General features: G+C 38.6%; 1 protein-coding gene across 7 annotated transcripts in view; it reads left to right on the top strand.

Moving 5' to 3' along the window:
* Nucleotides 1–24,981, top strand: part of ANKRD44 (ankyrin repeat domain 44) — a 208,912-nt gene extending 183,931 nt beyond the window's left edge. For 4 of the 7 annotated variants that reach the window (XM_029910557.1, XM_024195302.3, XM_024195301.3 and 1 more), the window contains 10 exons: nt 413–491; nt 1,633–1,750; nt 2,948–3,164; nt 3,929–4,016; nt 6,389–6,472; nt 9,138–9,283; nt 10,301–10,383; nt 11,887–11,969; nt 17,498–17,589; nt 21,408–24,981. In XM_029910557.1, the coding sequence (XP_029766417.1) occupies nt 413–491; nt 1,633–1,750; nt 2,948–3,164; nt 3,929–4,016; nt 6,389–6,472; nt 9,138–9,283; nt 10,301–10,383; nt 11,887–11,969; nt 17,498–17,589; nt 21,408–21,673 (1,256 nt within the window). In that variant the 3' untranslated portion in view covers nt 21,674–24,981. The remainder of the gene's footprint in view (nt 1–412; nt 492–1,632; nt 1,751–2,947; nt 3,165–3,928; nt 4,017–6,388; nt 6,473–9,137; nt 9,284–10,300; nt 10,384–11,886; nt 11,970–17,497; nt 17,590–21,407) is intronic. The other 3 variants (XM_024195305.3, XM_024195304.3, XM_024195303.3) reach the window with 1 other exon arrangement.
* Nucleotides 24,982–24,987: the final 6 nt, after the last annotated feature.

Raw genomic sequence — 24,987 nt, 5'->3', positions numbered from 1 at the left:
TCCAAGCAACAATAATAAGATTTTCTCATGTAACTGCCAATGCATTAAAAATAAAAAGTAATGTCTCATCCAATCTGCAGGATTCTGAAATGTTACTTCCTTTGGTAGGGGTCTTCTCAGATGTGACTCAAAAAATATCAGATACTTTTTTGCGTTGCTTGTTTGTGATTTTTGTATGTAACAAAAAACCTCCTCTTTTTGCTGCAGTCAGAACCAAGAGCACAATTTCATTAGCACAAGCTAAGTGAAAATTACCTGACCATTTCTGTCATTGAAGAATGTCTTTTCCCACCTTAAATAAATCTCCCTGCCATAGGTGTTTTGAGGGAACCGTCTGAAATGTAGTTCTTGTGTTAGTTTCATAAGTTTTTGTATGTTTACAGACTAGTAAATATGTGTTGTTTCTTTCTAGTCATCAACGGTCACACACCATGTTTGCGGCTGTTGCTGGAAGTTGCAGACAACCCTGATGTGACAGATGCCAAAGGACAGTAAGTTTTCTTTGTTTTGATACAGTACTGTGATATGAATGGCAGCTCCATAAATTGCTCACAGCAATAGGTACTTGTATGAAGTACTGAATACAGTACTGTGTACATCTGCACCATTCCAATTTTTCCTCATAGAATTTGGCAAACATTACAAAGTACACATTCAGTCGATCAAAGCCATGGAATAAACATTAGCAAGGGGAAACCATTACTTATTAATTTTAGATGCTACCCCAATCTTTATGCAATTCTTCTGAGATGTTTAAAGCTAAATTCAGTTAAAAACTGATAAGTTTCTGAGCTGTTTCTAAGGAGACTCTCATCCCTCCCAAAACATTGATATTTTAGGACATACATGGTCTTTTGGGACAGAGAATTTGGACGGAGTATTAATTTAATGTGACACTTATATTGGAGTTGATGTATATGATGGTGGTTTTCACTTCTTATTAAAGGGTACTTATGGAGGGAGGATGCAAGTACTGTATATTCTAAACGTGGAAATTGTGAATGGCTTTAAAATTTCACCTGGGAAAACACAGACAGATGAATGCCATGTTTTTAAAGGGCATCAATTTCAGTCCCTGAACTGTCACCTTAAAGCAAAAGGAGAATAAATTCCATTTTGAAAAGAAGTGGAAGAAATATTGCTCCAGTGTCTGGCTGAGGGATGATTGGTGCAAATGAGATACTGAATACAATTGGCTTCTCCCACTTATTAAACAATTCTGCCCAGGATTTTTTAAAAATTACATAGCTACCTTAATACCTGGCGGGGGGGGGGGTGATTACACAAGTGAGCTTCGTGGTTTATCATGAGGCTGATATTCTGCTGCAGTTTGCTATAATCATGGGTTATTAAAGAACAAATTTTTAACATGGACTGGCTTGAATGATGCTGCAATGTAAACTGCCTATAAATCAGATATGTGTTTCTCTGTTAATAATGATTTTGTTTGTTGCATTGCTTAACAATAAAATTGTACAAAAGTCCCTTAATTTGGGTTATATAGATGAATATAGGACATGAAGATGGTGGTGGAAAATGGCAGGAATTCCCGGTGCCCCTCTTCCCCAAAGGATAAGTTATCAGTAGAAATAGCATGTGTTCTTAAAGCTGTGATTACTTCTCATTTTCTAGAACCCCACTGATGCTAGCTGTGGCATATGGGCACATTGATGCTGTTTCCTTGTTACTTGAAAAAGAAGCATCTGTAGATGCAGCCGATTTCCTGGGATGCACGGCTTTACATCGAGGGGTGACTATTAATTTTATGACCCTTAACTATGCACATTAACTTGATGGTTATGGTTTTTCTTTTATGAACAAAGGGGTATTAAATGGAGAGATGATTGTAAATAAATGAAAATATTAACCAGCATGGGAAGGTTGGGTTAAAGAAGTGAGTCATAAATTTTGAGTGGGAGGCAATGAGATTCGGGGTAGATATAATCTCTTCTAGGAGTAAGCTCCTCAGTCAAGATGCAGTTGCTGAGAGAGCTAATAGGGTTATATGTAAATATGACCATGTAGTGAACAGTTTTCCATAAGAGTCCTGGAAATACCTGTATAAAATAGAAACCATTGCATAAAGCTTCTGTTCCATACTGATAACAATATATGAACATGATTAAAATACTGTAGGAGATAAGCAAATCAATGTCAGAGGCAGCAGATGTGATAGCAGTAGCTGGATTACTGGAGCAGCTTTCTAAAATATTTGATATTTTTGGTAATGTTGTTATTGCTCCTCACTCACCCTTTCTTCCCTAGTATTTGTGGTTTCATTCTTGACTGACGCCCATTCAGTTGGACTCAAATAGGATCTTTAGGACTCCACCCTTTATTCTAAGGCCTGGTCTACACTACGACTTTAATTCGGATTTAGCTGCGTTAATCCGAATTAACCCTTCACCCGTCCACACTACAGAGCCAGTTAATTCGAATTAAAGGGCACTTAAAATCGATTTCTGTACTCCACCTCGACGAGCGGAGTAGCGCCAAAATCGATTTTGTTAATTCGAATTAGGGTTAGTGTGGCCGCACACCACCGAATTAATGTGGTTAAAAACCGAATTAATGTGCTTAGTGTGGCCGCGCACAATCGAATTTATACAATCTGTTTCCCAAATTCGAATTATCTAAATTCGAATTAATCTCGTAGTGTAGACGTACCCTCAGAATCTCCGTGTTCAGCCATAAACTCTTAATGGTCTAAGATGTACCTGACTTCACTGGAGGTGTTCATCCTCAAACTGTGAGGTCAGGTAAACTAGAAGCTGGTACTAGTGCTTTTCAATACAAAGAGGCACTCGGGAGCAAGTTGCTTCTCACCAATTTCCTGGAGCCCAACCTTGCCACCCAGTATTCAAAAGCACATCACGTAGCTCACAAATCCTTTGCCACAGCGCCGACACTATATCAACCTGCTGATTCACTTCTTTGTTGTTAACAGATTATGACTGGGCATGAGGAATGCGTTCAAATGCTGTTGGAACAAGAAGTATCTATCTTGTGTAAAGACTCCAGAGGCAGGACACCTCTACATTATGCAGCAGCTCATGGTCATGCCACTTGGTTAAGTGAATTACTGCAGATTGCACTGTCAGAAGAGGACTGTAGTTTCAAAGATAATCAAGGTTATACACCATTGCACTGGGCTTGTTATAATGGTAAGCTTTTCTCTTTTTATACCTTTTGCCAAACTTTAGTGTTAGGAAGTAGAATAGTAAAATGGCTAGCAGCATAAAAAGTTGGAGATGTAGATTCTCTCCTTTTGCCTTTTGAAGTTGTAGCAAGAAATTGCTACATTTATCCTTCAAGTCAAAAGGCAGGGAAATTCCAGCAAGACAGCAACCTTGCTTCAGAGTCAGCCACTAGGTGCATGCCTCAATCATGACGCACACTGGAGCCATCCCTTGGAGGCTGGGCATGAAATCTGGCTCCTTTAACATTAATGGCATATCTCCCATTGACATCACTGAGACTAGGATTCTATCCTACAAGAGTCACCTCTTGTACACTGGTGCATGAGACTACCCCTCCAGTTACTGTAGTACACACAGTACAACAGGCTTGCATTAGTGGCTTCTCATTAGGGTGGTTTGGGACTGTACGTCGAAGACTAAGCTTCTAAGTACAGAGTGATAGATGGCTGAAGATCTAAAAGACTATTTTGCAAAGTGTCATAGCACAATGTGAAAACACAATGTGCTTTATATAAAAAAAAAAAAAAAGCGCCCAAATTAGATATCGGTCTAGTTCGCAGCACCTCTAAAAGTATCTCACGCGCCTTACGTTTTATTGCATAAGAACTTACATATGCAGTACAGCCTAGCTTATTTCAAATGCTAAATTGCAATGCACATGTGACCTTAATATGAAAATGTACTATTCTCTTGCTTTTTATAACAATAAATCATCTGATCTCTTGTAGGTAATGAAAACTGCATAGAGGTACTATTGGAACAGAAATATTTCCGCAAATTTAATGGTAATAACTTCTCTCCATTGCACTGTGCCGTGTAAGTAGAAATATCAATATTAAATCTGACTATTTTGCTTAAGGATATATCCAGAAAATGAGTAGTATGAGAACAATAAAGTTATCTGGGTGTAGAGATAATAGTACTAGCAAATGATTTTTAGATCTGATGATGATAATGTACATATCCTTGTGGTGAAAAACTGGAGCTATCAAGAGCCATATGAATTACTGCAGTTTGAATGAATTTGTTACACTTTTCATCTAATGGCCTGAAGTTGCACTCTGACGATTACAGGGCAAGCTGCATTTCTGTCCCCTTTCTGGTCTCTCTGAGTGCAGCATTAGAGAAAAAAGGATTTAAAACAAATTTACACAAATATTTATCTTACCTCAAGTTCAGGCATCCCCTAATGGTGACCTAAGCAGGCTTCGCATGCTGAGACACCCCAAGCAGGCTCCTGGGGAGGAGGCTGGTTTGAGTCTGGTTCCCTGGAGCGCTCCCTGCCCCGAGAGAGAGCGCATCCCTCTTTAAACCCTGCTACAGTTCTTTGTTCTTTTGTTTTGCCAGGTTCTGGCCATTCCTGGCCAAAACCAGTTTTGTAGGTTGGCTGAAGATGGAGGCAGCATCATCATAGCTCTGGCAGTTCTGGCATTGTGCCTTAACAACTCCGAAGTGTTTACTAATAGATGGCTGCGTTGAGCCATTCATCTCCTTCCTACCTGTATCTAAGACAGACTTCTATTGAGTTAAACCAACATATTCATAGAGTAAACATCCCAATAACTAGGCCAACATACACTGTCAATAAATTACCACAGGCCAGCTCCAAATCTGCCTGTCACACTCAGAAAAAATTAGCTCAATTTAGGGCAAAGCATATGCAGTATTTTGGAAGAATGTGCTTTTTGAGTGGGGTAAGCCAGCAGAAAAATCAATAAGAATTATAGACTCAAACAGACACATTCATGATTCCTGCTGAGGTTTAGAATTACTGACTTATGAACTCTTCATTCTGCTGGTAGAATAATTATCTTCTCCCAGAAATGACTGATGTGTGGATCCTATATAAATGTACAGAGGTCTGCTCTCACTTCTCTAGTTAATTGTCAGCTTTTCTATTTGTATGATCTGTTTGTTCATCCTAAACTAAACCTTGAATTTTTTTAATAATAAAAATGATAAATTAAAAAAATAGAACCCTTCAAAAACTTGCTTAAAATAAAACCATTTCTGACTGAAACTTGATATATAAAATCTAAACCCCAAATGGTAAATTAAAAAAAAAAAAAAAAAAAAAAACATGGTCTCCTTCTCCCCAGTAGAGCAATCCGGAGACAGGGACCAAAACTCAATAAACTTTTCTTTGGGTTTAAGATAATAGAGGTCATTGTCATCCATAAAATGACAGCATTTCTATAGAAATAGTGGCTTGACTAAAAGGTTACTAAAAAGTGATAGTATTCTATGAAAAAATAGTTTTCTATATTAACTATAAAATGGCATATGCTGCATATAATAATTACAGTTAATATTTTTAAACATTAAAAACTTCATTAAAGACTAAGGGGATAACATTCTTCTCAGCTTAAAGGCCTGTTGGATCCAGGAGATAAACTGCTTGATGTTGCAATGTTTTGCCAAATACAGACCGCTATTTCTCTCCTCTTGCCCTCCCACCCCCAACCTCTCAACTCCTTGGAAATAGTGAGACTTTGTGAATACTTTAAATGCTTGAATAAAGTTACTTTCACTTAAGCCCACACATCTGAGCGTTGCCTAGGCTCAGATATGTGATTTCAGTTTAAACTAATTTTAGAGGGTCTAAAGAAGTTTTGGGGAGTTCACTCAAGGCCACTAGTTCGGATTTACTTCTGAGAAGGATTCCCTATAGCCATTTTAAACCTTGACAAGTGTTCCAGTTGAATATGAAGGGATGTGTTTGGTTTTTGTTTTGTTTTGCTTTAAGGTTTAGTCAGTGCATTGAACCTTCAGCTTGTTTTGTGTCGGCAGAGCTCCGTTGAAGGGATCAGCTGTGCACAGCCAGTTTCAGGACCAGTGTCTATTTTTCTTTTGTGATTCAAATCCAAAATCTTGCGTCTGATGAAGTGGGCATTCACCCATGAAAGCTTATGCTCCAATACTTCTGTTAGTCTTAAAGGTGCCACAGGACCCTCTGTTGCTTTTTACAAACCAAAATAGTAGCTGCAATTTGATTGTAATGGAGTTACACTGATTTATAGCAGCTAGGATCAGGCCCATACTGTTAAAGCAAAAATTAATTGGGACACCTTACAAATATACAGAAAGAAATACTAATGTACTGTCAGTTGGAGAAAGGAAGTGTGTATGGGCAGAGTGGAAAACAGTTAGACATTTTTTCTTAACAAGAGTTGTTCTTTCCTTTATAGAATCAATGATCATGAAAATTGTGCTTCGCTGCTCATTGGGGCCATAGATGCCAGCATTGTCAACTGTAAAGATGACAAAGGAAGGTAAGAGTTCAGTTTCTTGAACAGAATGCATTTCACCTTCACAAATCAGTCTAAGATCATAATTTTTGTTTGTGCAACTAATCTACATCTGGGCTAAAATTTGTCAGAGCAGCTCCTGATGACACAGAAGTTGAACTTTAACAAAGGAAGTGGTGATCCACTTCAAGAGAGAATATTATTTTACATTGCTACCAAAATAAATATGACTTTGTTTTCTTTAAAATGCCCAGGGCTAAGGGCTGTTCACTGGAACCCAGTATGGTGGTAGTTAGGCTTTTTGTTACCCCCCTTCTCAGTTTGCTGTTTATGGTTAAAAGGAAACAGTAGACTCCAGTTTGGGGCAAATGAAAAAGCTGCGTTAATTCCTAGTTGTAAAACATAAAAATTGTAAGCTAAGAGTGCACTTGATGGGGTTATGAAACAAGAGTAGAACTATATATGCGTCCTCACATAGGCTTTGATTAAGCAAAAACATTTAAGCACATTCAGTTTTGCAAGACCATAATTTGTCAGATAGAAAAGTATTTAACTTCTAAAAGAACTCTTATTAAACAAAATACACTACTGACTCTGAATGACAGATGGGGTCAGCTGGGTCATGGACACACCCAAATCTTTAATTTATTTGGGGGCAGTGAAAATCTCCTCAGTGTATTTCTATGTGTGACAGGTTCGGTCACAGAGACCCCCTTGGGACTGTCACTTGATGTGCTGAAATTACCTGAGCCTGTTTTCCCTGATGGCTTGGGACTCCAGGACTCTGCCTTGTTGAGCCAGACACGCTAGCCTACTGCAAAACAGACCCGGCTCTGAACCATGCCCCCGCAGGCTTTAACTGAAAACCATTCAGCAGGTTACCTAATTCCAGCACCCAGATACCCAGTTCCAGATGGGATCCAAACCCCAAATAAATCCGTTTTATTCTGTATAAAGCTTATACAGGGTAAACTCAAGAATTGTCCGTCCTCTATAACACTGATAGAGAGATATGCACAGCTGTTTGCTCCCCCAGGTATTAATCACTTACTCTGGGTTTGTTAATAAACAAAAGTGATTATATTAAGTATATAAAAAATAGGATTCAAATGGTTTCAAGTAATAACAGACAGAACAAAGTAAGTTACCAAGCAAAATAAAACAAAACACGCAAGTCTAAGCCTAATACATTAAGAAACTGAATACAGGTAAATCTCACCCTCATAAGCTTCTTTCACAGACTAGACTCCTTCTTCGTCTGGGCCCAATCCTTTCCCCTGGTACAGTCCTTGTTAGTTCCAGCTCAGGTGGTAACTAGGGGATTTCTCATGACTGGCAGCCCCCTTTGTTCTGTTCCACCCCCTTTTATAGCTTTGGCCCCAGGCGGGAATCTTTTGTTTTTCTCGGTCCCAATCCCTCCTTCTAAATGGAAAAGCACCAGGTGGATGGATTCCAGTATCATGGTCACATGTCACTGTAAGACCTCATTCTTCATTACCCAAGTCATGTACACAGGAAGGCTTGCAGGTAAATAAACCCATTCACAACCAATTGTCCTAGTCAATGGGAGCCATCAAGATCCTAAGCCACCATTAATGGCCCACACTTTGCATAATTACAATAGGACCTCAGAGTAATACTTCATATTTCTAGCTTCAGATACAAGAATGATACATTCTTACAAATAGGATGAACACACTCAGTAGATTATAAGCTTTGTAATGATATCTTACAAGAGACCTTTTGCATAAAGCATATTCCAGTTACATTATATTCACACTCATTAGCATATTTCCATAAAACATATGGAGTGCAACGTCACACTATGTATTTATTTAGTTTTGTTAAAGTTGTATAACAATTGAATTGCTGCCCATTGCATGCTCTGGGGACCCTTACAACAAATAAAATGGTGGTCATATAATTAAAATTAAATACCTCACTCTCAAAGTTTTCCAGATAACAATAAAACTAAAATGCAAAACAAAACAAAAACAGCCATAAAACAAAACAAGAACACCCAATCATCAGACACTGCTGGAAACAACTCCTGCCCCCCAATTCCCCCCCCCCCCCCCCCAAATGTCTCAGTCTTAACATGTGGAGACAGAGAACCCATCCTTAGAGTTGTGGGATCCTCTCAAAATTACAATAAGCTACAAACCTTATAAAATCACTGCTACACTTTACAGTAATGTTGTCAAACATTATGGGTTACAGTACTGTTACTGCAGTTTTCAGGTCATTACTGTAGGTAGAATACTGTAGCATTTTTTTAATAACAGGAAGGCCAGATCCAAATTTTCCTTATATTCTATCTCTGTCACAAGCTTATTAAAAAAATCAGGAATAATAGGGAGGTCTGCTAGTTTTTTGCATTGTGTGGTATGTTCTGTTAAGTTAAACATCCTGTTTTTATGAGCTTGTCCACAACTCCATCCACCTGATGCTTGCCAGTTTTAGACTTTTCGTGTACAAACACTGAGGATGCAACTGTTATCTTTATTGCTTATATGAGAGTAGCATCCTAACTTGCCTTGTTGAGAGTTTTACGTTTCAAGTTTCATAGGAAAAAAGCTTCAAAACTTCTTGTACTGTTCTGCTTAAGGCTACAAGGGACAACAATATTGTAATTCTTTATAGATCATTTAATATCCTAAAGCTATAATCATGCTGTTTTTTCTCTTAGAACTCCACTTCATGCGGCAGCCTTTGCCGATCACGTAGAATGCTTGCAGCTTCTTTTAAATCACAATGCACTGGTAAATGCTGCAGATAATTCAGGGAAAACGCCACTTATGATGGCAGCTGAAAATGGACATGCAGGTGCTGTAGGTAGGTACCTACTTGCTTCTGTAAATCTTGAAAGAAAATGAAGGCTACTGTACTTACCCATCCAAGTGCTTTATCAGTTTTTTTCCCCCTTGGGGATTATAATTAAAATACTAAGAGATACTAAGAGTACATACCTAAATGTGTGTCCATCTATTTTATATAATGGGTAAAAAGTTAGCTTCATATTTTTAAAAAGTCTCATGTTTATTGCACCCAGAATTCTTGTCAGTTGTTTTCATTTCACTTTGCAAATAGTTTCAATAACAGATAAACCATGGCCATTTTTCTGCCAAAAGTCGTGTAGCATGTGATTAAAAAGTGCTCTTGGTATTAATTCCTTCATTTGTCTCATTTCCCTGATTATACAGGGCAATAGAATCTCCTTCTAGCAGGAAGATGAAGAGTAATCTTTTGTAGTTAAATTATTAAAAGATGTTTATTTTGAAGTTCAAAATATTGTTTTGAAAGGGCAACTGTAAGTTGAGTCTGGACTTATTGTTTTTTTTAAAAACCCTATAACAAAGATTAACTCATACTTTCTCTCCAGACTTGACTGTGTAGCCCACATCCTGAATTGCTACAGCCGTTATCCCCCTCAAAGATATAATGAGTCAGCAGAACCCACTTAATCCTCTCAAAGCAGGATCCACAGTTGTTAACTGGGTGGACTGTTTCAGGCCAAAACTGCCATTCTGATGCTGCAGATTTCATCAGTCAAATTAAAATGAATACATTTGAACTGACAATTTTGGGTAAAGTGAACATTTAATTAACAGTTTTCCATTTTCAACCAGCTGTTAGCTTTGGTTTGATTGCTGATTAACTGCACAAATTACAATTTGTTCATTGATAATTTTCCCTCCACATTTGTATGGTTTATATAGAATAAGGATCTATTTGACCACGTACGGTACTGTGTGCACATATTATGGAGACTGGAGTTAATTTTCTCCTTTGCAGTTTGCATGTGCATCTGTCTGTAGGATTTATCCGATGGTTTTTGTTTCTGTGTTTCAGATTTTTTGGTGAACAGTGCCAAGGCTGATCTGACTGTAAAGGATAAGGACTTGAATACACCCTTGCACTTGGCTAGCAGTAAAGTATGTTAAGGAACTTTGTAGACACACACACACACACACACACACACTCTCTCTCTCTCGCATTATATACTATATATGTGTGCATTGAAGAGGTATTTAAAACAAGGCCTTGGCAGAGTATTGAAGACATTCATTTCTCAGGCCAATGAAATCCTGAGTGCAATGAAGCTGTGATGTACACAAACTTGGGGGGTGGGGGTGGGGAGGAAATGTAGTAGAGTTGGCTTGCTCTCCGGCCTATCCAGCAAGGTTACAGCAGAGATCAGGTTAGGTCATGGTTTTCTTTTCCAGGCTCTGTGTCCACATATTTAGTAACCAGGGCTGGCTCCAGGGATTTTGCCGCCCAAAGCAGCAAAAAAAAAAAAAAAAAAAAGATGTGATCATGATCTTCGGCGGTGGCTCTAATGCCGCCGCTTCATTCTTCGGCGGCAGGTCCTTTGCTCCGAGAGGGAGTGAGGGACCCGCCGCCGAATAGCCGGATGTGCCGCCGCCCCTCTCCGTTGGCAACCCCAAGCACCTGCTTGCTGAGCTAGTCTTGGAGCCAGCCCTGTTAGTAAACTCAGTAGGCTTCACCTCCTCTCTCCTCCTAGTCTTCTGCTGCCACTACCTGGCTTAGCAAGAAAGAAATGCCCTCATTCCCTTAACAGGTTTTTTTTTTCCGATTGCACCTTTTAATAGGTGGGAGTTTTAATAGTGATCAAGTTTGTTCAAAACCTCTTTGCCATACCCCACTGTACACCCCTCCCCAATTTATAAAGATGCATCAGCTATTTTATTTGTTAGCATCTCATATCAGCTGTTTAATATGGTACATTTGGCACTGGACCACCTTCAAGGAATGGACAGCTGTGCTAGACACCTATACTCCAAAGCCCCAACCCTGCAACTTGTTCTGCCCAGGCTGACCCCTGCACGTATGTAGAAGAAGTTGCAGAATTGTGGCCCAATTTTGCATTATTTAATAAAATCTTTGGAAAGTTTAATTGTCAATAGTGCCCTTATCATACAGAGGGAAAATACTTCTTCAACTATTTAACTGAAAAAAATTATTTAAAGTTTCTTTGCCTAATTAAAATGCATAAGCAATCAGGCATTTAAAGATCAAAGAAGTACTATTACTAGTGCTAAATATTGCTTATTTATTTTAAAAAAATATACAATCAGTTAACTGCTCTTTCAAAAGATCACTACTGTTTCGTGAAGACATGGATTCAAATACAGCTTAAAGTAGGGTCTATATGTATAAGGCATGCAGTGTTTTAAAGGGAAAAAAGCCACAATTGGCACATTTGGATTACTTAAAATTCACCCAGTAATAATGGTAGGGACTGCAATCTATCTCTCCTGGCCTTTGACATTCATCAAGTATGCACCCTTTTATAAACTCAGAAGCATGTTTGTAATTCTGAATGCATTTAATTTGGATTTGGATTTTTAATTTATGTTGCCTCAATTTTAAAACCCTCTGCAAATTAACATTATTTATTTTATTTTTAATATTAGGGTCATGAAAAATGTGCCTTGTTAATACTTGACAAGATCCAAGAACAGAGCCTTATTAATGCAAAAAATAATGCATTGCAGACGTAAGTAAATGCTGAAATAATTTTACTATTTATTCACTTGTGTTCTTATGTATTGTTTTTACCAGAAAATTCAGATTTGGAATTTCAAGTTAACGTTACTTAGATTTTTCATAAGTGTGTAATTAAAAAAAAATTAATCTTAAAATGTTTCAGTGTGGTAGAATATCTGAAAACTGTTGAATTTTGGAATATCTTGAGCTATATTTAGTCCTATGGAGCATGTAGTATAAGGTGTTTCTGTGAAGATCAGCTGCTTTATTCTTTTAAAAACAAACATAGGTTTTCCAGTCAATAAAGCAGAAATCTTAGCCTGTTGTATTGAATGTGACTCCTAATATCTTCCAAAAACCCCCCCAAAAAAACAGTATTATCCCTTGCAGATTAAACAAAGTAAGTTAAAGAAGAGCAACACTTCCCCCCCCCCCCCCGCTATGGTCTTTGGAAAAGTACTAGGATCTGATCTGCACATTGTCCGGCCACACCAAAAGAAAGATACGAGGCAGTGGATGTGGCTTAATTAGGCCGCAACTTTGTTAACTTAAAATATCTGGAAGTACCCGGCCATAAATTGTACAGTGCAGGTCATCATCAGTTCCTTAATCACTTCCACATAATCCCCAGCCTGGTTGGACCTCGCCTCCTTCCCTCATATGAGGGCTAAAGGGGGGTTAGAGAAGGAGGGGAGTTGGCTCCCCACTATACCAGACATAGGAGCCCCGAACCCTCCTCCTTCAGCTGCCTTAAGGGATACTTTCCTTCAGATCCTTTTCCAATCCATTTTATCCAATAACTGTAACCCTTCCATTGCACTGGACATCTGTCCTGCATTTTATATACTAAATTGTGACACTATAATTTAATCTCCTGGCCTTGCTCCACCCCACTGGGTTCCAAACCTACTTTGGGAAAGGCAAAAAAAATAAAAAATCTCACCCTGTCTTGACCAACCTGGTGGTAAGGGAAAAATTCCTTCCTAGCCCCCAAGGAAAGAAGGGCAACTAGTGTAATGTCCACAATGGGTCCTGAAGAAATCTGGTCCTTTTTCAGATTTTATGGCTGAGAGAATGAGTTCTCCTGGCTCGATCTGATGAAGGAAAGCTAGCAATAACTTATTTCTTCTTCAAGTAGAGTCCCTGTGGGGGCGCCGATTCACGTGCGAGGCTGTTTGGTAGCAGTGCCCGTTTGGCCTGTGCATGCACCTCACACACAGAGGCTATATGGGGATGCACAGCAAACTGCCCTCAGTTCCTTCTCAATCACCTGTGACCTAAGACAGGGTCTACTGCAGTGGTTCTCAATCTATTTACCATTGTGGGCCACATCCAATATTACCTGTATAGCCTTGAGGATGTCACATGGACCTCAGCTGTGTGCTGATTGGGCCGCAAGTTGAGAATCACTGGTCTACTGTGTATCTGTTCTCTTTAGTATTCAGCGGTTAGTTAGTTAGCTAGTTAGTATATAGTTAGTTATTTTATATGGTTTATAGTTGTTGGAACAGTTGCCCCCCCTTTTTTTCCCTTTCCCTTAGGAAAAAATTTCATTCATAGATATAGTTAGAGATTTCAAATCTTTCCCCATTGAGGAAATCATTTTTTGTTATTTTGCTTGGGGATGCTGGGGTCCCAGAGATTTAAAAGGCGCTTCTCCTGCAGTGAGGTTGTCCTGATCAGTGACAGGCATTTTCAGTGCCTTTGCTGTTTGGGAGATGCTCATATACCCAGTAAGTGCAAGATCTACACTTCCTTCAAGGGTAGATTCTGAAACAATAGGAGGATGAAGTTTAAACTCCTAGCGATGCAACAATCCTTAAGACCAGCTTCAGATCCAGGGGCAGAGGACCTCCCTGTGCATAGGCCTCCCAGTATGACTACATCAACATCTAGAATACCAGAGGCCGCTAGAGACGTAGGCAGTATCATGGCACCGATTGCATCCACAGCACCAAAGACCTCACCAAAGGTAGCCTCAACATCTGTCTCTACACAGAAAGATGTAAAGAGTAAATCTCCAAGAAAGTCTTAGTCACCAACACGTGATTTGGAGAGTAGCAGAAAAGCTCCAGATCCCAGGAGATCCAGGACACAAGCTCTTGGACATCCTACAGCCTAAGGAGTTTAGCCAAATTGCACTCCCAGTGAATGAGGCCATACTAGAACCAGCAAGAACTGAATGGCACATGCCAGTTATGTGTGCCACTACACCTAAGAGGATGGAAAAGTGGTACTTTGTCCCAGCTAAGGAAGTGGAGTTTTTGTTCTCTGACCCTGCCCCATACACCCTAGTCATCCAAACAGCCACAAAAAGGTCCAGCCAACAGCTCCCAAGGGCAACCTGTGCGGATAAGGAAGTCAAGTGTTGAGGGGAGAAAAGTGTTTAATTCCATCAGCCTCCAATTTAGAATTTCCAACTACCAGGACTTCCTGGCAAAATATTCTAAGTTCCTGAGCTTTAAAGACAAGTTACCCCAGGAGGACAGGGCTCAATTTCAAGCCCTTATTGACAAGGAAAGATTAGTGGCAAGAACCTCATTAAAGGCTGCAGTCAACGCTGCCAATATTGCTTCAAGAGCTATAGTGATGTGCTGTGAAATTTAGCTGCATTTTTGGGGTTTCAGGGAGGTACAGAACACTAGTCTTTTGATTAAGTCAGTGTTTTCAATCAGAAGATAGACAAGTCTTTGCACTCACTAAAAGACTCCAGGGCAACCCTCCATTCCCAGGGTGTATATAGACCAGCCCTGAAGAGGAAGTACCGTAAGCAGTCTTACAAGTTGAGGTCTTTACCACTGCTCTTACGAGCTACCTTGCAAACCGTAGAAGGTGCAAAAATATTGAGACACTGCCCCATCCACCTCTACTGCAGCTACCTGGCCTCCACGGCCTGTCTCTTCCCATCACCAAAAGATACTTTTGATGGGACACTTGGGAACTATGAACTAATGTTGATGCCATCTCCACCCAATTACGAGTTTTCCTTTGGTGGACATCTAGCACCATTTTCCCCACAGCTGAGGGCAATAACAAAGGACAAGTGGGTGCTAGATATCATCCATTCTGGTTATACCATTGGCTCCCAACCCCGCCAAAATTTCTTTCCCTGTCTCTCTTCAGAGACCATTCTCATGAGGAGATCCTACGTTAGGAGTAGAATTCCTCCTCCAGTGGGAGCAAGGAAAAGCAAATCAAGGAAAAGGGTTTTATTCTAAATATGAGGAGGGTGGAGACCCATTCTCAACCTGCAGCAACTCAATGTATTTATTTGCAAGCTAAAATTCTGCATGATTAGATTGGCAACAATAATCCCATCCGTGGATAAAGACACATGATTCACAGCTCTCAATATGAAAGATTTATACTTTCACACTTTCACCCTTTCCACAGAAGATTCCTCAGATTTCTGGTGGGACCCAACCACTGTCAATACAGGCTGCTTTGGTTTGGTCTAGCAACTGCATCCAGGGTCTTCACAAAAGTGTTTTCCATAACAGCAGCGCCACTCGGATAAGGTGATTCCACCATCTTCCTAGACGACTGGCTTCTTAAAGGCAGGACATGTCCAAAAGTCATAGCACTGACCTCATTGCTACTTTGTCTCCTAGCATCTCTGGGAACCTTTGTGAACATGGAAAAGTCTACTGTGACTTTGACACAGACTATAGATTTCATAGGAGTGACCTTAGACTCAGTCAGAGCAAGATCTTAACTTCCTATGGACAGATTCTAAGCCATGGGTAGCCTGAGAGATCAAGTTATGCACAACCCTTGGACATCAGTCTGGATTTGTTTAACTCTCCTGGGTCATTTGGAGTCATGTACTTAAGTAACTCCATTTGCCAGACTCCAACTCCGTTGCCTGTAGGCTTGGCTTCGAACAGCATATATACTGAGCAAACACAGCATAAACATTGTAGTAACAATTCCCACCACAATAAGGGCCTCTCTGACTTGCTGAAAGATCTTGTACAAGTGTGCATGAGCATTCCTTTTCTATCCCCCACACCCAACAAGATAATAATCACAGATACCTCTTTGTTAGTTTGGAGGCTCACATAGACGGTCACACTTGGATGCCCTTGGAAACCAGGATACACATACATCTCCTGGAGCTCAGAGCAGTCCAAGAAGGATGCAAGGCATTCTTACCATTAATCCAATCTCACCACATTCTCATGTCAGACAACAGGACAACCGTATTCTACGTAAACAAACAGGGAGATGCGAGATCCATTCCCCTGTGTATAAAAGCTGTCAAGTTTATGGAACTGGTGTATCAATAACCATATTACCCTATCAGCAGTGTACTCCTAGGAACCAAGAATGGGCTTGCAAATAGCCTCAGCAGGCACTTTGCCACTGACCATGAGTGGGAGTTTGACAGCTCAGTGGTGAACTTCTTCGCTCAGTGGGGAATTCCCTACCCAGATCTGTTCGCCTCCCAGACTAACAGGAAGTGCAGCAAATACTGTTCCAGGGGAGCTCAGAGCCAGTTCTCCAGAGGTGAAAATACAGCAAATTGTATAGGCCTAGACCAGTCAGGGGTCCTGTCACTGCCTGCACTGTAATCTGTGACTCATGGTTTTTGAATGTTTGGGGTCGGCAATGCTGCAGATAATGATGCACCCACATATCTAAGGATAGGATCAAGACCTATCTTGTAGACCGAGGGGTTGATTTGCTCCCACTGACAAGAGGGCATGTGTGGAAGGCTGATGGAGGTTTCACCCCTGGAGAAGAGGTGAAAACACCACAGTCCATCTTCAGCGGGAGAGAAGGGATGCCTTGATTACCAATTGGGATGTATTGCAACAGTGCTGAGTAGATTCTCTCCACCCCCTGCTACTTCAGCAATGAAAGAGCCTAGCAACAAAATGTATAATGATTCTGGCATCCTGCCATAATTTTCCTGCAGAAAAGGAAAGTGAAATAGTGAATTTTTCATCGTAGCCAAACTGATATCTCAGCCAAACTGAAGATGGGACAAAGTAAAGGCATTTCGCTAGACTGAGGTCAATTCCCCTGCCAAATATCAAAGGCCTGCTGCAAACAAGGGAAGTGTGAGAGCTTTTCAACTAAATATTTTATAATGAAAAGTGTTATGCGTGCACTATATACAGGGTCACTATCCGTTTCCCCTCTATCTATCTATACACACATATATGTGCATGCACATTCCAAAAGAGCATGTGTGTGCATTCTTGTCTGTATGTAAAAACAAGATGTTTTATAGATGTGGAATTAAAATTTTATGTTTAAAAGAGGTGATGCTATTTAAAATCTATCTAGAATACAATTCTGAGGATCCAGAAAAGCAACTGAACATGCTCTTAAGTGTTACTTAACCAGATGTTTCAAATATATTTCAAACCATACTTGAATATCTGAAGAAGTGGGCTGTAGCCCACGAAAGCTTATGCTCTATAAATTTGTTAGTCTCTAAGGTGCCACAAGTACTCCTGTTCTTTTTGCGGATACAGACTAACACGGCTGCTACTCTGAAACCTGAATCTAGAGTGTTATGTTTTGTAGACCTCTCCATATTGCTGCACGAAATGGCCTAAAAATGGTGGTTGAGCAGTTGCTGGCTAAGGGGGCGTGCGTACTAGCGGTAGATGAAAATGGTAAGTGAAGCAATGTAATTTGACAGTCTTAAGAAGAGCACCTAAGGTGATTTTCACAAGTGACCAAAGAAATAGACCTGCCAACTGGTTAATTAGACAACACTGATGCCTATACTCCTTTGTGAATAAGATGTTCAGTTATATAGATGTTCAGTCAATAAGTACCCAAACAAGGATACTACTTCTGTATATTTTATATCAAACACACTGCAGACATCACAACAGTCCCCTTAATGTTAATTTTGCATGTGCTGTCAACGGCTAGTCTTTCTTTAACCCCTGGGTGCAATGGTGGTTTGAATTTTCTAAACATGCAAAAGGCAACAGAAAATTCTGACTCCTTGCTCTAGAGTTAAGGATTATACATCTCATCAGAGCATGTTTAATGGTTAGGAGAAAAAACATCAGCAATTGTTTGTTTGTACCCCAATTCATTCTGAGATCAAAGTTAATAATCAAATTTTCTGACCAAATCTGATATGCTAACAAATTATTACCAGCCTGTAATAAGTGTGAATACAGTGTGAAACATATTTTCAAGTTTAGTCACCAATTAAACACTTTGTTTCAGACGTCTATGAAATCCTTTTTCTAAACACAAAATATCTGTAAGGGAAAGTCAAAGCTCTGTTTTTCTGGTATTCTGAAATTAACCTTTAAAATTCCTTCTTTCTTGAAATAAGCTGGTTTCTCTTACAACACTGACTCAATGGCGTTTAAGTATTTGATGTAACATTTATGTGCCTCAGTTTCCCTACCTGTAAAATGGGAATAATAATTTTTACCCATCACTGTAAGACACTTTGAGATCTATGGATGAAAAACACTATAAAAGCGATTAATCTTATTTGCCAAATTATACTAGTCAGACTGCATGAATTAATTCTATTAAAGTCATCTGGATCTAAGTTGTGGACAGGATTTGGTCCCAAATAAATGCATTTGTAAGAAGAATGTCTATTACATCAAGACTAAAATATCATGTTTTATTACAAAGAAAACCTGTGGAGCACTGTTGAATGAATTTTGCCTGACCCAAAATGTAGCACTAATTATGATAATAAAATGTATTAACTAAATGTAATTACCTGCTTATTACAGGTATTGTAATTAACAGCTCCTGCATATTTCACAGAATTAAGCAATTGTACCAATATCATTAGATAACTCTAAATATTTTTTGTTTGCCACAGTCCCATTTATTATAGCATGCAATCTTCTACATCCCCTCCAACTGATCTGGGAGGAGCAGAAGGTTTCTAAACTATTTAATCTTACTGCTTAATTTTTTCCTTTTATTACCCTTCACCTCACCCTTATGCTTTTAGTGAGTGGCTACTGTTATGGTACCTAATTGTAGCTGAATGCAAAGACATATTGCTTTTCTCAATGCCACTGATTTGCAACTCCATCGATTTGCTGTTAGAACGTTCTGAAGAGCAGTCCTGAAAGGATTCTATTCCCAGGATCCAACCATTTCCATGGCTTGCAAAACTTCCACCAAACTGATGAGTCAGAACCTCAAGGTCATTGCTGAATCTGAGTCTCCTAAAGAGCACTGTTGCTACAATTTCAGGCTGGCCCTGTTTTTCTCTTTTTAATAAAGCAATCTACAAAGATTGTTTTTGTTCAGCGATCTAAACATTCTTTATTTAAAAAAAAAAAGCAATTAATTGAATGGAATTATGCCCGAGCTTTCACTGTTTGCCTGGCTCCCATCTTCCTGAAAAAGTGTACTTGAAGTATCTATTATATGACTACAAACAAGAACCCAATTAATAAATAGCATTTGGCAGCTGATTAAAAATAAATAACTGGAGTCTCACTTACTGTATCAAAAGTTGTACCTAGAGTGATGAATACTGCAAACGTTTTCTTCAAATATTCTCTCAAACGTAAAAGTGAATTTGCCTAAGCCACTTTCTACAAATGTATGAGTTATCAAGTTTCATCAGTTTTAACTTTCCAGGCTCTAGTATTTGTATTAGAAGTGGTATGTTTTGTATGAGATAGTACATCTCTTGAAGTGGCCAACGGATGGGGCTCTGAAAATCTTTTGCCAGAGCTCGGGATAGAAAGAAGTAAATGAACCAGATTTGGCTCTAAACCCCACACCCTTTACAACTAATATAAAACCAATTACTTTTGTGTGACTATAAAGAGTGAAGATTAAATTTAAACTCTTCTCGCAGGCAGTACGTCTGAAAGCACTGTAATGATGAATGGTGTCTTGGATAAGGCTTTGCTGCCCTGAAAGGAAAAGGTTCAGATTTTCCTAATCCTCCTCATCTACCTCTGACTGAGGGATTTCAAGCCAACCTCCAAATTTAAAAAATGTCACACTTATCCAGTCATAGAACAAAACTAATATCATGTGATCATAACTAATCACCACAGTTCAAATTTCTTATCTCCGCTCTAAAATACTTGTAATGGATTGTTTGTTATCCTTAGAAATTTTAAAGCAACAGCAACCAAACCAGAGCACAAAAACATATCTGAGTAACTCAAATTAATGAATAAATTTTAGGAAGTCATGATCTGCTCATGGACATAGTACCCAAATTAAAAAAGGTTAAATTAATCAATTATTATTATTACTAATAATTATTAGCTGCAAATTATTTGCTCGGCTGTAGTTGTATATGAAACCCACGGAGGGTATGTCTTCACTGCAGAATTAACTTCGGTGATTGGCACTCAAGTGTAAGAACCATGGTTGGCCAAAGTCAGGTGTGAGTGGCCACACTGCAAAGCCATACCTGAGGATGTCCGCTTGGCTGCATCCACAGTGGTGCTGTACTTAACTTGTGGGAGCTGCTAGGAGTATCCCATGGTTCCTAGTGGTGCAGTAAGCTTAGCTACTCTGATTCCCAGTGAATTGTAGGAGAACTTGTTTGTCCTTCTGGGCATACAGAGGGAATTGTGGGAAGGCACTGGACTTGAGTGATTTAGCCAGTGTCCTCACTGCAAAGATTAGCAACCCACTTGTAAGCAAAACCCAGTCTTTTAAAGCTTTTTGTGTGTAGATGGGAGCTGTGGAACAAACATCCAAATAAGAGCCCAAGTTAACTCTGCAATTAAAATTGGGTGATTGGCTGCCATTAGTAGTTTCCCAGTTCTTCATTTCACCAAGCCCTTATTACATTTACTTAATTTTAAAAAATATATTTCATGCTTCCTGAATAAAACCATTCTTCTCTTAACAGGAAGGTAAATTTTGGATAATAAGCTATACAGTCATACTTACTGTAAATATCGTGTGTCGGGGGTAGGGGGCTAGTCCCTTTGATAACTTAATTCCTAGATACATTACTCTCTAAAATACTCAATTGATCAATATTATAAAATCTTTTAAAAATTAATTAATGCAGAACTTAATATTTTTATCTAATGCACATTTATCTTCAACTGAAGGTCATTGTTCTCAGAATGTGATTTGTTCATATGAACTGAAGTGGAAATCAACTTCAGTTCATAGTGCCATATGCTTATTTATGTTGTCGTTTTGCAATCATATTGTCTGTGTTGTGGAACTGTGTTTACCAAATATTTTTATTCATTTTGTGAAGGCTGTATGCTGCCTGACTTTTAAAATAGTGCTTTTTGTGGTCACATTAGCTTAAACACTCCATACATTGTGTATTTTCCCAGCATGCCTAATTTAAAATAAGTAACACACTCTCTTGCCTGGCATGATTGTAACTAAACATACATCTCCTTATTATGAAGTCATCTAGAGATGTATTTGAGGAATGCTCATTTCCCTTCTCAGTACCCCCAGTACTAACCATTGCCTTGTCTGCATTTGTGCCCAGGTCATACGCCAGCCCTGGCTTGCGCTCCTAACAAAGACGTGGCTGACTGCCTGGCACTCATTTTGGCTACCATGATGCCTTTTTCTCCTTCCAGTTCAATGATGCCTTTCAACTTCGTTTGTTTTAAAAAAGACAATTTAAGCAGGACACATCTCTGCGATGGCTCCAATATGGGCAGCATTAACTCTTACAGTAAACCCTTGAGTAACAATATAGGAACAGAGGATGGGTACAATGAAAATGATTCCGATTCTGAAACGTTTTGACTTTGGTATTCAAAGCTTTTTCTTAATTACATTTGGGGTTTTTTTGTTTTTTTTTTTAAAAAGCTTGAATCCCACATTATATTTTTAAAGTATTATTATTGACTGAAACTTCCGGAATTAGGCATTGAAAGGATTAGTAACATTAAAAATAATCTAGCCTTTAATACAGAAGTTAGGGATTTTCGTTTGAATGAATTCACATTTATGATCTGTAGTTTCAAGTTTCACCGTGTTTTCTTTAGGCCCCAAGTGCTCCTATGAAAGTTTCTACCTCTTTTTTTAAGTAGAAAAAGAGAAAATGCCTTTTTCTTTTTGACAGCACAAATGAACAGGGAACTGTTGTATAAAATATTCATATGTCCTAGCTGTATAGTTGGTACACAGATGTCTTTCCAATGTGGCTTTCTTAGATTCCAAGAAAGAACCCCAACCCTCTCCTCATTGTTGTCTATTTCCTAGTTAACACAGGTTCTGTTGGGTAGATAATAGTTTGTTACACAAACCAAAGGTAAAGTTGTGCATCTTTTTAAATTACTGCCTGTATTACCTTCTCTAAGGGAAATAAAACATTTTACACTCTGCATGTATTAAGCACTTAAATATACAGAAGGCACTTTTTAAAGATCTTAGGTACAGCACACAATTAGAAGAATACTGATATAAAAATTTAAGGCCAAATCCTGCTTGTCTCTCTCATACCAATATTTCCCCACTGACATCAGTGGAATTACTTGTGTGAAGTCAGCATGATTCAGCCCTTGATTTGTTTTTTTTTCAATTCAGCACAAATATATATCGTTTATTTGCACTACAGAATTAGGGTCATTAGGAGCTTCTGTTACCTGAGCAATTAACCACCAATCTGAGATCAGAAAAAAAATAAGCTGTTGATTTATGATGCATCTAAATTTTGTTGCCAATTTAAATTGATATTTTTCATTTTCTTTTCTAAACTTATATAGCTTGTTTTTACCAGGAACATTATCAGGTTTTAAAATACTTTTGCCAGTATTTGGGTTAAAATGAATAGAGCAAAGGTAAATACAGAGCAAGTGAAAGCATTACATCAAAAGTGGACATACCAGACAAACGCCAGTAAATTTGAAAGCATATTATGGAAAGGGAATCATGATGTACTAGAACAGCCGATTGACACCAGCTTGCTTAAGCAACATCAACATTGTGAATATATCTACTCCTTCTGCCAAAGCTTCTAGGTCAAATGGACCCCGTTCCTCGTCTGGAACAGATGTACAAAAGGAAGACTGAGACTTTAAAAAAATAAGCAAATAAATTACCATGAACTAACCAGCTCTATACCATGAGGACCAAAATGCTTCAGTATTTAAATGGAAGATTTTAATTTTTTTCTGAATGCAAGTGACAGAATGAAGTAATTTTTCTAAACAATAAAAATGTAAACTTTTTGAGTAATGAATAGTCTGGGGTGTATTTTACATTTTATGACACAAATTTCTAGCTGACAGCTTGATGTTTTTAACTGATGATGTGTTGACCACAGTTTCTTTTTTTCCAGACTAGAGAGAATGTTCATATACTTTTAATGTAAATGTGTTTATATTTATTTTAAATGAAACCAATGCCCAGGAAAAATAACTATGGCTTGTTCTCCTTTTTTGTGAATCTTATTTGGCATAACACAAAATGAAATGTGAATATAAGCCAAGCCTGTTGGCCTGAGTGGGGAGGAGGGTGGGAGTGTGTAGTGTGGCCACATGGGCTCAAAACTAACCTCAGGTCCTTACTCATATGGCTGGATGTAATGTGAAGATGAAACAACCAGCCTCTGTTGGTAAAGGGTGGAGAGTGAATTTGTGCATTGCACCACTTGAGCACCCTTTATCCGACAGATTAGAGCATAGGAAAAACTCGCAACTTCCTAGCAGGGAAGGTGGGGGGGCATCATAACGCAGCTAAGGTATGTGGCACAGGGAGGATAGAGGAGATGTAATGTGGCTTGGAGTAAAGAAATTTGTTGAAACTACCTATGATTCCCACTCAGGCTGTTTGCAGGCTTAAGTCTATGCTGGAAGGATGAGAGGTGTCTCCTCAGTAAACACTTTAGGCAGGGCAAAAGAAAAAATAGTTTTGGTGTTTTTTTCTTTTTAAATTGCCAATTCTGACAGTATTCTATATAATTAATGTCAACATTTTCTAAAATTTGTTGACAGGTTCCCATTCTTCATGAAGGGGAAAAAAACATTTTAAGTATGTAATTCTTTGTGAGACTTCTAATGCATATATGGGTATCTAGTAGTATACATAATACATTACCTGTATTTTGCCCTGCTAAAATTAAATGATTTTAATGTCTCTATGAATATTATGAAATAGAAAATTTCAAATCTTAAAAGTTAAAAAAAATCTCAAGGGGTGTTCCCATTAAGGATTCACATTTCTCTTTTTCTATGTTTTCCTGCAGTGGAAATCCCAAGCACCTGAACCATGGGCTTTCCCCTCCTACATTAGTACTGTATGACTATTTTGATTTTTTTTAAATTGCTAAAAAGCAATAACTACTTTACTTAAAGCACTGAAAATAAGGGGAGAGACCAACATGGAAAGAGTGGTGGGTTCTGTGGTGTCTGTTTAGAAGTGAATGGAAATCCCACATTTTGCTTTTTGTTGTTTCTAAATGGAACGAACACTTAAAACTTCATTTCCCATGTTTTTGTTTTTTTTATTAGAAGGAGAAAAGGGTCACAATTACCCTAGAAATGCAGAGGTAATAGTCACAGTGGTCATTTAAAAAAAGTCAGCATTCCCTATTAGCTACCACACAGTGATAGCGAAGATACCAATATTTTAGTAGGAAGTAATTGTGGTATCTGTGTGGTATTTGTCAATAAATGCTGATTTTATGATGACCCATTATATCTAACATTATAGAACTTTAGATGATTATTGAATTTCTTTGATCATTCTGTGGTCCCAATTCAAAACCCATTGAAGTCAGCAGAATAAGATTCCTATTGAATTAAATGGATTTTGGATTGAGTACAATCTACAAATAGCTAAAGTGTATATCTGGTATTGTGTCTACTTTAAAACAAAGACAAAGGAACCAAATCTAAATTTTCTCATTGACTACAAACTGGCCATCCAGTTTTAGCGGTGATTTCAAGCATGCTATATTACAGGAATTGTAGAAAAGATATCACATATGCTTTGTTGGTTACCCTCTTAAGGGCACTGGGAAAATCATGTTTTGAGCATAGTACTCTTACGAGAAAAAAAGTACAATTTGGGTGAGATTTTCAAAAGTGGTCAGCTTTGGTTTAATTCTGCTCTTT

This window comes from Terrapene carolina, unplaced genomic scaffold, assembly GCF_002925995.2.
Source record: "Terrapene carolina triunguis isolate 2854851 unplaced genomic scaffold, T_m_triunguis-2.0 Scaffold62, whole genome shotgun sequence".
NCBI classification, from domain to species: domain Eukaryota; kingdom Metazoa; phylum Chordata; order Testudines; family Emydidae; genus Terrapene; species Terrapene triunguis.
This window is presented reverse-complemented; position numbering and strand designations above follow the sequence as displayed.